The sequence below is a fragment of the Hylobates moloch genome, unplaced genomic scaffold (assembly GCF_009828535.3).
Source record: "Hylobates moloch isolate HMO894 unplaced genomic scaffold, HMol_V3 SCAFFOLD_12, whole genome shotgun sequence".
In the NCBI taxonomy this organism is placed as follows: domain Eukaryota; kingdom Metazoa; phylum Chordata; class Mammalia; order Primates; family Hylobatidae; genus Hylobates; species Hylobates moloch.
The window spans coordinates 26,299,496-26,313,530 of NW_026652287.1; the positions used below are offsets into that span (position 1 = coordinate 26,299,496).

A 14,035-nucleotide genomic window follows, 5' to 3' on the forward strand; every position below is an offset into this window, starting at 1 on the left:
TGCACAAAACCTGCCTCCACACATACCTAGCTTAGCCCTGAAATAACTCATCCTGTGTAAACGAGGTGGCTAAGGGCATGGGCTCTGGGGCCATATTTCCTTGGTTCACATCCTGAGTCCACCACTTACTGGCTGTGTGAACTTGGCAAATCACCCAGCTTCTCTGGGACTCAGTTTGCCATCCATGGAATGGGAACAATAACAGTATCTAATTCATTGAGTTATTTAGAGGACTAGACAAGGTTGATATATGTAAAGTGCTTAGAACAGTAGCAGGTATACAGAAAGCTCTACGTAAATGTTTGCTATTTAATTGTATGAAAACTGAATGTTGCATTCTAAATTAGACAGAGCTAGACACTTCTACCATTTGTTAAAAAATTGCCTATTAATAAGCTTGGACAACGTCATGTGCATGCCAATTCTGATCCCTATTACCGTATGTTTGTTTCAATTTATAGTTCTGTTGTTTTCTAAAAATTTATTTCACTGTTTCCCTGGAGAGCTAGAGTTATATTCTGGAAGTAATTTTTCTCAGTCTAACACACCTAAAGGGACCAGGAGCAGGAGGGAAAGGTCAGGGAAAGGAGAAGATCAGATCACACTCTTCCCTTCCTCACTGTGGGACCCCAAGCCACAGATAGGCAGACCCGAGCTGGGCTAGGGAGGAGTCTTGAAGTGGATGTGAGACTGCAGTTTTAAATTCAAGAACTGGACTGGACTGGACTTTTAACATCTGAAAAAGAGTCTAAATTATTGAGAAGATGCCTGCTCTTATAATCAATAACCCAAAAGCTATTAAATCTGCAATGCAACCATCAGGGGTCAGGGAAGGAAGTGAGCCATAGACAAACTTGGAACAAAACAAAGCTATTTTTTGTTTATGCTTCATTGAGTTCAGCCTGTTCTATCTGCCAGTTCTGCTTTTTGGGGCTCCTCTGGGCATCTCTAAGAATCAAGGTGTAATACTTGGTGTGCAGTGAGTTGGCCAGAAACTTCCAACACAATAACAGAGCTACAGAGGGACTCCTCAGTTACCTGTGGGGCCAAAGCAGCCTGTGAGTGGAGGTGGTAGGAGGTTGGCTAGAGAGCACATCTCTCAGCTAATGTGGACAGAGATCCACAGTGGCTCCCCCAAAACCTATGACAGGACCCCTGGCCCCAGCATTTGGGTGACAGTCGTAGCAGAAGGCACTTATAGCTAGGAGAAGCCCCCAGTGAGCATGAGTTTGTCAAATGACTCTTGTTGCCTTTCCTCCCCGACTGTCTCCCACCCCCAACCCTGGAGGAGCCAGAAAAGGAAGGAGAAAAAGCTGATCCTACCCCTCTTTCCCAGAGCAAATTCTGAGCCACAAGGAGGAAGAAGCTCTGACTTAGATGTGAGATTGAAGTTTTAAATTGGACTAAAGTGCACTTTTTAATAGCTGAGAATGAGCTGTAATTATTCAGCCAAGACTGATGTGATGGGTGAACATGGCCAGATGCTCTGGGATTTCCTCTAAACACATCATCATCAGAGTTGGACGGAGAACTTTGAAAGCGATTCTTCAAAGTAAGTAAAAATACAGCTAGTTTCCATGTGTACCTCAATAAGTTCATTCCTACTCAGTAAATGGGCTAATGGAAAATGGATACAACACCAGTTTCATAGGGTTATTATCATGAAGGTTAAATGAGTTCGCATATGTAAAAGTGATTCACATGGTCCCCGACAAGTAATGTAAATATAAATCATACAACATGTAACAAATATCTGAGGGCTTATTCTGTGCCAGGCATTGTTCTGGGTGTAGGGGATGCATCATGAACAAAAAAGTCTTCATAGAGCTTTCATTCTAGAGGAGACAGACAAAAGAAAATCATTATGTATATATAATGCTTCTCTATACTCACATGGTAGGTGTATATATAGATATAGATATAGATATTTGGCAAGCATAGAATAGCAGTAGGGAAAGTTAGCTATATATCTGTAGAGAGAGAGAAAACTATACTACATAAATGTATAAATATATCTATTTCAAGTCATGATAAATGCTATAAAGAAAAATAAAGCATGGTAAGGAAAGATGGGAGGTGAGATGGAATGAGGCCATCATTTAGAGAATGATGATTTATTTGATGGGTAGAGCACTTTACAGTTTCAAAAAACGCCCTCATAAGCACTGTCTCATTTTATCCCTAGTTTTATGAGGGATTATTCCTGTCTAAAGATAAGGAAATGTGAGCTCAGAAAAGTTCAGTGACTCCAAGTTGGGTGACCTTTCATTACCCTTAACAGTGAAAGCAGGCACAAGACCAGTTCAGCTAGAAGCTTTCATATTCTCTGCACTCCCTAAATTAATTCTGGGACCCAAAGTCAATACAGCATTACTGGAAGCTGGTGCTTGTGGGGCTTGGCCACAGACTTGGAAAGAGGATTTACATTTCAGATCTCACTTGCAGCGAAGCAATGGCTGCCACCCACTTTATGAAGAATGGTATCCCAACCAGGTCACCCTGGTTGTCCCTGGGGGACAACTTCAGCGTTGATGTCTGTGTTGCCTCAGCCCACTTGCAAGCTGGGTAGAGACTACTACCAATGTATTCGTTCTCCAAAAGCTAAGCTTAAATATCAAACCTCGCCTGCTCTAAGTTAAAAGTTCATCAATGAATCATAAGTTTGGATGGGTCTGCTCAAAGGAAGACTGTCCATGATTTCACCTCAAAGTTTCACAGAACAACTAGTCCCTTTCTTTCAAGGAGATGGCAGCTGCAGCATGCTGGAGTCCTCAGGAAAGGCAAATGTGTCTGGGATTTCAATCCAGCAAGCTCAATGTGGAAACCCTTAGCAGGCAGCTCCTGTCCTCTGTGGCTGGAAGGACAGCCCCAGTGCCCAGTCCATTTGAAACTGATGGCAGGGCAGCTACACAGAGAATTTACATTTGTGTTCTTAATGCCATTAGAGTATTTCCTTGTTTTCAGGCTGAAGATAAGATGGAGTTCGGATGTTTTTTTAAATGAGTATTTTGGAAGCAGCTGGCACTGTATTTCTTAGGGAGGAAATGTATTGTTCGGAAAAATATTTTGAAATGCCATTTGGGGTGAGTGAGATACCTCTACGGGCATAGATGTCAGCAGAAACCAAAGATCGCAGAAGAGAGACATTTGGTGGGGGGTGTCTCAAGGAGGAGGGGGAGAGGAGAATGAGGAGAAGGGAGATGGAAGAAGAGAAAAGGGAGACAGCAGGGTGGAGAAGGGCTGGGACCAGCTTTGGGAACCATCGGGGTGGGGCCAGTAAGCCCCCACTGTGGTGAAGAGGCTGAAGAGCATTTTGAAGTGGGGGATGTCTGTTCTGTAGGACCGTGTTTGGGATGTTAACCCTGTTTGGGATGTAAACCTCTCCTACACATCTCACTCTACTAGGATCACAGAGGCTTCCTGTGGGCTATCTTGTGAAAAGCAAAGTGGATACTGAGTTTCCTCCTTGGCTTACTGCAGTGTAACACAGGACTGTCTGATAGAACTTTCTGTGATGCTGGGAACGTTCCATTCTGCACTGCCCAATATGGTAGCTTCTAGTCACATGTGGCCCTTGAGTATTTGAAATGTGGTTAGTGCAACTGCTAGTGAACTGAAGTTATTATTTTGTTTAACTTTAAGTGAAACAGCCACACATGGATAATGACCAGAAGGAAGAGTCTCAAGTCAAGGTGACCCTGAGAATGCAAATGCCTTGAGATTTGCTGAAGTCTTGGGGCAGGCTTGAGACTTAAAATGAAAATGGGACTGGGGTGCTGAGGTGAAGGCGTGAGCTTAAACCGATTTTACCCAGATCAGGAGGTCAAGAAAACCACAAGCTAATAGGGTTACAAAAGTAGTTGAGAAAAAGAGAATAGAGGCTTCTTATGCAGGCAAATTGGAGTTTCTAAAAGTGGGGAGGGTTTTTGTTTGTTTTGCAGAATATAAGCTAACAAATGTCTATTTATGTCTAGGCACAGACATCTCATGCAGAATTCATAACAGCAACAGTTGTAATAGCACATGGTAGGTGCTTAATAAATGTCTGAGTTATTGGATAACTGAGTAAACAGTACCTTCCATCATCCACCAACATCATCTCAGTTGACTCTTGCAACATCCCCCTGAGGAAGCTGGGGCAGCTGAGGCTCAGAGAGGTTAGATAATAAGTCCAGGAAAGTCAGGATTCTTGGTCTTTTGGTTCACCCAACCTGTCCCCAACCTGTATGTAAGAGGCCTCATCTGGGCTTTCCACTGTGGCCTCTGTGAGGGGTTTGTAGGTGCCACTGAATATTCCAGGAGTGCAAACTCCTGACCAAGCTCTGGTAGCATACACATCCACCGTGTGTGCTCTCCCTTCTCCCACCTGCTGAGGGGCACCTCCATAGCAGAGCCACACTGAGTTCCTTTCTGGGTCCCCACTGCCACTACTTAACACAGGGCCTGCCACACAGTCAGTCTCTACCAATACTGAAGGATTGAAGAAATGAATGAAAGAAATAGCCAAGGTAGTTTCTCCATTGACTTTAAAAAAAACATCCCTTTCACTTTGGAGAAATCGTGTTAATCAACACAAAAATGTTTTTTCCTCCCCAAGTCATCACAGAGCATCTTCCCATTTATTGAATGGAGCCATTTCTCAGCCACTCCATTTTGGGGCTCTCCAGGGTGGTTGGCTCAGCCTTAACACGGCTCTTTGTTTTTTCCTACTGATGATTTATCTTTTGGGGATCTGAAAAGGGAATTCCTGAAACTCATACACTGACCTCTTTCTGCCATTTCAGCCCTTCTTATTCCTGCACTCAGAAAACTGATAAAGAATCGTGGTACAGAACAGGCCTATTTTTGTTAGGAGATGCAGGAAAAATTACACATAGAAAAAGGAAGCTAACAAAAGAAGGAAGGTTTAGATGTATTGACTGAAATTGGGTATTTTTTTGGTGTAGCCATCAAATAAATAAATGATCAGTCTTAAAGAATGCCCCAACAGCTTTCCTTGGCCTATTAAATGGGAATGATCACTGCTAACCATTTTTTGTAGACATAGCTCTAAATGTGGATTATATTTTTATTATAAGGTGGAAAGAGAACAGTCAGCACTGTGGTGATAGTACCACTCCTTGCAAAGGACGCCCACACCTCCAATCTAAGGATACAGGGCCATTTACAGTTTCTCCAAGCATCCACATGACTAAGCCAAGCAGGTTGCGTGTCCCAGGCTGATCGACATCCATGCAACATACTTGTGAGTTCAATATTTGTCTCTCAGAGAAAATAAGTGACTTCATGAAAATTAAGTACTGAGGAAATTCAAGTGAGACATTCCCTTCTTACTTTACAGTGTTTTTGAATTGTTTGAAATTTTGATAGCAAAGTATTACAGTGAAGTTGAAGTTGTCAAAGTACCAAAGTAAGTAAGTACTTTGATAACTTAAAAAAATAACTAAAATGCTTTAAAACTGTGCATAAATTACTTAAAGTTGGGGTGGTGGGGAGGACAAGCCTGATGAGGCTGGACTCACCTTTCCAAAGCTGGCAGCATTGACAGGTTGGGTATCATTCTTCTCGCAGAAATCCAGGTAATGCATATAGAGGGCACTGCGAGGGATGCAGACCCCCTCTGCAATCTCATAGTTCTCCTCCAGCCTAGGGAAATAAATGCCCAATGAGCAAAAAACGTGTTACCTTCCCCAAGCAAGAGCGGTCCGTTCTTTCTAGTCCTCTAGAGATGGGCAGACCTTAGAAATAACACTCTTTCTACAGGTGGAGAAGCTGGGGCCCAGGAAGACAAAGCAAGCTGCCCAAGGTCATGCCTGGCATTAGTGGCTTGGCAGTGTCAGAATCCTGGCCCCTTTGGGTATGACACCAGCCCAAATTCCCAGATCCTCTACTCTGTACTGTCATTGGCCTGGCCTTGTTCTGGCTAGATCAGATAACTGCAAACTCCAAAAACTACATAGGATCTTGTGGGTGCCCCAATCAGCCAGGAATGGAACCACAGACCCACTTGAGGAGCCATTTGTAATAGCTAAAAGCCAAAGGAGGATGTGTCAACATCTTGGAGCTCCTTGGCTGACAAATGCTATGGAGGGGTATTGTCTGGGAAAATCAATGCCCCGGGAGAGGCCTGTACAGCTGTACAGCCACTGATCTGCTGACTGAAAGGAGGTCTCATGACCAGAGGAGGAAGTTGGCCCCATGATTACTTTAGAATCCTCTTCTCCTCTGCTGTGCTAGGGATAATGATTCTATACCCATGACCTTCTTAGTGAGTCTCCGTTAGGGATTCTGTAGGAGAGATTTTCTACAACTGGGTTTACATCCCAGCCTTGTCACTTGCTGGCTTGGTGACCTTGGGCAAGTTACTTAAGCTCAGGCCTCAGTTTCCTTTTGGTGGGATTGAATTGTGTCTCCTAAAGTGGTTATAATGATCAGATGAGGTAACGTGTGACAAGCATCCGCATGGTGCCTGGCACGTGCATGGGAAGCACTAAGAAGATGTCAGACCTCCTCATAATTCATTCTTCCTCTCCAGAAAACATTTTTGGGCACTATATATGTCCTGACCCTGTGCTAGACATTGGGGATATAAACAAAAATTAGATACAGGGTTTAAAAAATTTATTATTCTTTAACCCAAACACCAGAATGTAGGCATCCAAATGAATCTTGCCTCCATTGTCCTAGGCACTCTGGAAGGTTAAATACCTTTCCCAAGAAAACTACTGTGGCACAGGACAATTTGGGAACTTCTCTTAGGGTCATGCCTTCGAAGCCTGGGGCACCTACTGCTAAATCAATGCACCAACAGAAAACATTTCTCCTTTGATCATTAACTAGATTTTAGGAAACAACCCAAAGTCATTTGGAAGCAAGTTTGGGGGATAAAGTGACTGGAAAACCATCCCGCACCCCCAATTTTTTTGGTCAAAAATAAGGCATAATTCCAAAGTGATGAAATAAATGTCCTCAAGTGGCTTCAAAACTCCCGCTGAGAGCATTTGCCAAAGAAGTGGCCCAGCACTGTCGTAAGTGAAGTGGAATGAGGACACGGCCCCCCAAGGTGCCCACTTGAAAGGGTAGCACTCCCTCAACTCATTCCAACATGTGATTGCAAGAACATCAGTTCAATCATTTCATATCCAAACCCCACAGAGGGGGAATACAACCCTAGGGACACAGACCTGTCAGCACCAAGACAAAACCTGGTGCTGAATATTCTCCGATCATCTTATCTACTCCCCACTCTTCTGGGATGGGGAACACTGAGTAACTTGGCATAGTTTTTAGAAATGTTCCCAGAAAGAGTTGATGTAATCCTTTCTAGGTGATCAAATTCCTTGAGGTTGGGATAGTGTCTGAGTCACTTCTGCATCCTTGAGGTCCAGCATATTCCTTGGCACACAGTAGGTGCTCAATAAGTGTCTTATGGATATATTATTTCAGTCGTTTATTTCATTCAACAAATATTTATTGATCTTATCACCTGCCAGGCCCTGGGGATATCACAGTGAGCAAGATAATCCATGCTTGCGTACAGTGAACAGATTAACGGTAGACAGATGGACAAAGACACAGATAACCTTTAACTCAACAAATATTTACTAAGTGCCAGGCGATGTTCTAGACATTAAGGAAACAGTGGTGAATAAAACAATGGTCCTGTCCTGAACAGGCTTAGATTCTGATCTATGTATTTGACATCATAAATTGGAATTCTAAGTGTGTTTTCCAGTGGGAAAAGGGTTTCGCATAAAGAATAGGTTTCTTAGGACTGTCTTAAGTTTCAGGTCCAGTATGAATGAAAATCAGCCTGGGAGGTTAGCCTGGACCCCTAACTGCCATTCACAGCATTGTTTCTCTATAAAAATGAGTTCAGAGGTCCAAATAACCAGCTCGCGTACAAACTTGTAGGGGCCCATCTGAATAAGACAGCTTTCTCAAACTGGGGTCTCACAGACATGCTTTGTTTTGGCCTGAACAGTGTTGGCCCAATTTTTAAAATTCAAGACATTGCACATAAGAATCTGGATTTCTGGCTTCTTTTGAAAAAGCTGAGATCTGGCAACACTGGACCCATATTCCCGCACGACAACAATTGGCCAGAGCTACATGTGCCCTGGAGTTGGCCAGAGTCCTCACTCCTCCCTATTTCTTTGTACCCCGTCTATTTTCTGTTCCTTGTCTGGCTCCTGTAGGCACTTGTGTTGGCATAAGACATGATCTATGTCCTAGTTAACTTTGCAGTCTATTTGGGGAGACATATACACAAGAAATAATATTTAATTACTATAAACTCCTGAGCATAGGTACAGTTGAAGGTGGGAAAACAGAGAGATTGATGTGTAGATGAGGGTAGATAATTAAAGTTTCATGGAAGAATTGGGTTTGGAATTGTGTAACAACAAACAACAACAACAGCTAGCATCTGTTGAGCTCTTACTAGGTGCTGGGCACTGGGTATCCATGGTCTCATTTGATCTCACAATAACCGTATGGTATGAGGTAGGTATTTATACATATGTTTCAGGATAGGAATCTGAGGCTCAGAGAGTGTAACTCATTTGCCCAGTCATGCAGCTAGTAAATAGGAGGGTTTGTCTCACTCCAAACCTCTCTGGTATTCTGCCATGGTAGTTGGGGGAGGGAGGGAGGTTCCAGGCAAGTAGAACAGCAAGGATGGGAGACAGTGCCATGTGCTTTGAATGATGGAGATGCTGATCTGAGTAAAGAGAGAAGGAAGGGGTATCTAAAGGGCAGAACCACGGGAGGTGGAGGGAGTCTTTAAATGCCACACAAATGGATATGATTTGGCTTAAGAATTTAGCACCCACTTGGAGTTGAAGAGTTACTATAAAAATGTTATTTTCAGAAGAAGGTGGTAGAATTGTACTCAGGAGGACTGAAAGAAACAAAGTCTCAGAGGAGTCGGGAAGACCTGAGTGCTTCGGGGATGCTACAGGAATAATAATAATGATAATAATAATAATAGTATCATCAGTAACAACAATAACTGACATGAATTTAAAGCTTAATATGTTCTATTTGCCAGGAATGGCTTGAGTATAATAAAAGAATGTCAAACAACAAAAACAGCAACGAAACACCTGTCTCATAGGTATCATCTTAGACATTTTTTTTTTCTTTTGAGACAGAGTTTCGCTCTGTCACCCAGGCTGGAGTGAAATGGCGACATCTCGGCTCACCGCAACCTCCGCCTCCCGGGTTCAAGCAATTCTCATGCCTCAGTTTCCTGAGTAGCTGGGACTACAGGTGTCCACCACCACACCTGGCTAATTTTTGTATTTTTAGTAAAGACGGGGTTTCTCCATGTTGGCCAGGCAGGTCTCGAACTCCTGACCTCAAGTGATCCTCCCGCCTCGGCCTCCCAAAGTGCGGGGATTACAGGCATGAGCCACAGCGCCTGGCCAACTTTGACTTTTGAGAGTTCCATTAAGCAATTTTTAAAAGAGATTTGACTTCAACACTTGTAGTGGAACATTTTCCAGTCTCATGCATACATATGAACAATTTGGGCAACTGCAATTTTGTGTATGACAAGCTGTGGGGAAGATAAAAGTATCCCTTTTTGCTTATTTTTTGCTAAGGCTTCCTAGAATTTATTTTGGCTAAAAAAAAAATCCATGAACACACTAAACAAATTTGCATTTCAAACCATTCAGAATTCATCTTGCATATGATTATTTAAATTGATAGAAATCCTTTAAAACCAATTAGATTTTTTAAAGCATGGGAGTGGCATGATCAATGCATTCTTTGGAAAGTTTGCTCTGTACCTCTAGGGGAGGTGGCCCAGGAGGACGATCAAAGCCTGGCACATAGTGGCTGATTAATTGGGACTTGTTGAATGAACGAATGAACACAGGAGACCAATCAGGAGCTACTATAATAGTTCCGGCAGGAAATGATGGGGCATGAACTGAAGCAATGGTTGTGGGGGCAGAGGTAACACTTAGGGTGTGGGCCTCATGCTGCCAGATGTGAGGAGGATAGGAGCAACCAAGCAAACTCTCAGGTTCCTAACTGGGCAGAATGGATGAATGAGGGGCTCCATTCCCCACGATCAGAAATGCAGAAGGAGAGGACAGTTAAGGGTGAAAATCATGCTTTCAAATGCAGCGTTAAACAGCATGAGTTTCTAAGTAAGTTACTTTATTTAAGCTCCTTGTGCCTCAGTTTCCATTTGCTGTTCTTGTGGCTTGTGTGCTCACTAAATCTGTCCAAGAGGTCAAGATTAAAATACAAGATCATGGTTAAGAAACATCACATCAAATGAACCCATAGCAGCAACAAACTATTCAAATCAGATGGGTGTAAGTCATGGTTCACACAGGCTGAGCTAATTAAACAGTTACCTGTCAAAGGCCAGAGCCTTCTAAATTACTACATTTCAGCCCACATTTTGTTCCTCTTTCTGGAGCTTCTGAGCCTCAAAGTAACTTGGTGGCTTATAACTACGAAGCATTTTAATAAGCCCTATGAACAAATGGACGTAATTGGCATGGAAGGGCCCCTTTGATGCTTGATAAGTTTCTACAGGAATAGCATCATGACACCTTTGCCCAAACCTCGCAAAATCCAGAGGTTCTGCCTATCTACTAAAATTGCTAATTGGAATGTCCACTTCCCTGACCAAGGCATAGCAGAAGGAAAGGCAGTTAATTATTCTTCTTCATATCTGATGAAATTTTCTCGTTTCCTCCTCTCTTTTAGAGGACATCATTAGTCTGACATGGTGAACAATGCTCCATTATACCTGGGTTTTTTTAATGATCACAAAAAAATTCCCCACTTCTTCCATTTTCCTTATCTTCTATTTAACAACTTGATTATATTTGAATTGAGCCTATCCTATTATGGAGAGATAATGAGCTCAGTCTGCTAGCTAACATGAGTCATTATCTGAGTTATATATTTTTAAGAAGGCTTCCTCACAAGGTTTCAGCATGTGGCCTCCTAGGGCACATGGAGGAAGCTTTGTACCAGCACTTTACAATGAAAAGCAAATGTTTCAGCACCTGGCATCATTTCCTACTGTCCTCATTTTAAACCTGTGATTTCTTATATGTATACACAGAGATCTTTTAAACCGACTAGATGTTTTATAGCATGGGAGCAGCATGATCGATGTATTCTTAGGAAAGGTCGCTCTGCGTCAGTTCAAAGTGCCCACTTCTCAAGTTCTTGAACACATGTCAAGAACAGAAACTTTTTCATTCTCTTTTACAAAAAAAAAAAAACAAAAAACAGGTTTTTTTTTGTTTTGTTTTGTTTTTTTTTTACAGAAAGCCCAGACTTTACAAGACAACAGGATTTTTAAAAATATTAACTATTGTAACTTATCACTGAAGTTGTCACAGAGATCTGAGACTGTAAACTATGTAGAAAAAAAAAACCCTTGCTAAGCAATCAGGACAAGATAGTAGTCTACACCCATCAACGGCTCCCTGTTCCCTCTCCACAAAAGTCTGGATTCCTGACTGTGGCATCCAAGGCCCCTGGCTCCTTTTCTGTCCTGCTTTCCCACACATATACCTCTTTCCAGCCAACTGGATCGTTTCCTGCCCCTGAGACACACCTTGTCACCTTCCACCCACACACACGATCCATCACCTTCCTACCGCAGGGGACGACCTCTTCCACCATGTTCCACGCATCAAGGCTCAACTCACATTTCTCTTCCATGGAACTATGTTCAGTGCACACCCAACTCCATCTGCTAACCACTTCTTCATCCTTTCCTCCCTGCCAAATTCATTTATTCATTCAATAAAATGTAGAATGTTGCAGTGGTCTCAATGCCAGCTACTGTTATGTCTGTAGAAAAGCCACAGCCTCTGCTTGTAAAGCTCTCACTACTTCCCAAGGATGGCCATAGTTCCTCATAGCTTATGGCTCAAATAGCTTCATCAGGAGCCAGCACTGGTTTTAGAGTTTGAGATCACTGACTTTGAATCCTGCCTCCACCACTTACAAGCATATAGCCTGGGGCACGTTACTTGAACTCTCTCACTTCCTTCTTCTGTAAAATGAGAGAAACTGTACCATCTCCCAAGCTTGCTGTGAGGACTAGACAAGAATCCATGCACAGCCTGAGGCCCTTTATTGTGGGGGACACTCAATAAAGAGTAACGATCAGCATTATTTTACAATATTGTGGAATATTCAGATAATGTTTTGTATCTTAAACTGAAAGATCTTTGAGGGCAGGGATCAAACCAAATTCCTATTGATGTTAACATAGTTCCTAGCACTGTGTCCTGAACACAGTCAGTAAACAGTGCAGGAGGAAGGAGGGGAAAGGAGGAAAGGCCAATAAGAAGGAAGGCAGGCTTTTGCACAGGTCAAGGGATTCTGGTATTTTATTAATCTTAATATCTGGGTAGTTAAAGGAAAAGCATGGTTAATATTAATATATTTGATTTACATTTTCAAGTGCCTACCCTGCACTAGGGATGTTCATATTTGCTATCACTACCCCCACAAGATGAGTAAACACTATGCCCTAGGACATAGAGGAAGAAACGGAGGGTCAAGGAAGTAAAGTGGCTTATCCACAGCGACTCCGCTGGGAAAAGCTAGGCTTAAAAAGTATGAACTCAGGTATGATGCCTCTAAAGTTCTCACTATGTGCCAGAGACTGACATTCATTTGGTCAGTCAGAATATATTTATTGAGCACCTACTATGTGCCAGACACTGTAGAATACAGCCATGAACAAGAAGATGCTACTCTTGCCCCGGCCTTTAAGAAACTGACAGTTTACCAGAAGGAAGATGGTAGCTAGGGAGATAACACCACCAGACAGCAAATGAATAGAAAACAGTGGGCTTTGGCTCATCTGGGCTCTGGTTAGGACTGAGGCTGAGTCTAGAAAACTCCAAAGCAAAATAAAACAAACAAACAAAAATCTATTTCATTACACAACAGTTAAGCCATGCTGTGCTCCTAAGTAGACAAGCCAATCAGAAACATGCACTTGTGTGGACCCTGACATTTCTCAGGGGACTTCAGCTGACCCAGCTTCCTCATTGTAAAGGATTTCCTTGGGGAGTCAGGAATGTCCCCCTCTTTGTGTAGACAGAGACTACCGTGGTTTCCTCCTCTTTAAATACAGGTAGCTGTTCTGCCTTCTCTACAGGATTTTCATGAGGATGAGGTGTGCTCAGCAGGGACATCACCTGACAAGCCTGGCATCCCACGGGTGATTGCTGAACCTGTAGGTTTGGCTGATACAGGGCAATGGACTGAATCAGAGATTTATTTCTGCCATTGTAATGTCTAAACTAGACCAGAACACTAGCCATCCAATTCCTATGCTGGGTTTGACCTACAACCTACTGAATTAGTGTTCCAGTAAGGCCTGGGCTTAGGAAGCTTCTGGAATCTCTCAGCTCAGTTTTTGGTTATTCAAGTCCCCTCTTTTTTTTTTTTTTTGGATAAAACTAGGCAATGTATTAAGCACAGTGTTGCAATTTCCATTAGGTTCCAAATGCTTCTATTAGGGCCTAGGCTACAGGTTTGCAGCCCAGAGCTCTGGTGGTCCTGGACAGTAGCTGAGGTGATTTTGGCACCATCCCCTACCAGAAGCTACCTCCTCATGGTCCCTTTCCACCTATACCCAGTCTCTACTCATCTCTACTGCACTTTGCCATTATGAATAGGGCCCTGCAGAACATCTTCATATGCGCCCCCCTTACACACCTGTATGGGAGTGTTTCTCCCTGCTGGCATCAAGAAGCAGAGCTGCTGGCTACATGTGCTTCAAATGCTAATGGGATTGCAAAATTGCCCATCAAATGGCTTTACCATTTGACACATTTACCCACAGCACAAAATACTTTTTTTAAAAAAAGTTGTGGTTCCACAACACAGCATCTCATTCCCTGAGATATTTCTGCCCTTGGCATTGGGTTGTCCAGCTTAACTGACCTTTCTCCATCTGTAGCTGAGGTCATCCGGAGGGACACAGTCACATCTAGTGGCATTATCTATCAACACTGGTTGTGTTCAG

General features: G+C 42.9%; 1 protein-coding gene across 3 annotated transcripts in view; it reads right to left on the bottom strand.

Annotated features, from left to right (window-relative positions):
* RFX4 (regulatory factor X4) overlaps positions 1–14,035 on the bottom strand; it is a 176,970-nt gene that overhangs the window by 99,411 nt on the left and 63,524 nt on the right. For all 3 annotated transcript variants that reach the window (XM_032168804.2, XM_032168803.2, XM_058425565.1), the window contains exon 4: positions 5,523–5,646. In XM_032168804.2, coding sequence (XP_032024695.1) covers positions 5,523–5,646 — 124 coding nt within the window. The remainder of the gene's footprint in view (positions 1–5,522; positions 5,647–14,035) is intronic.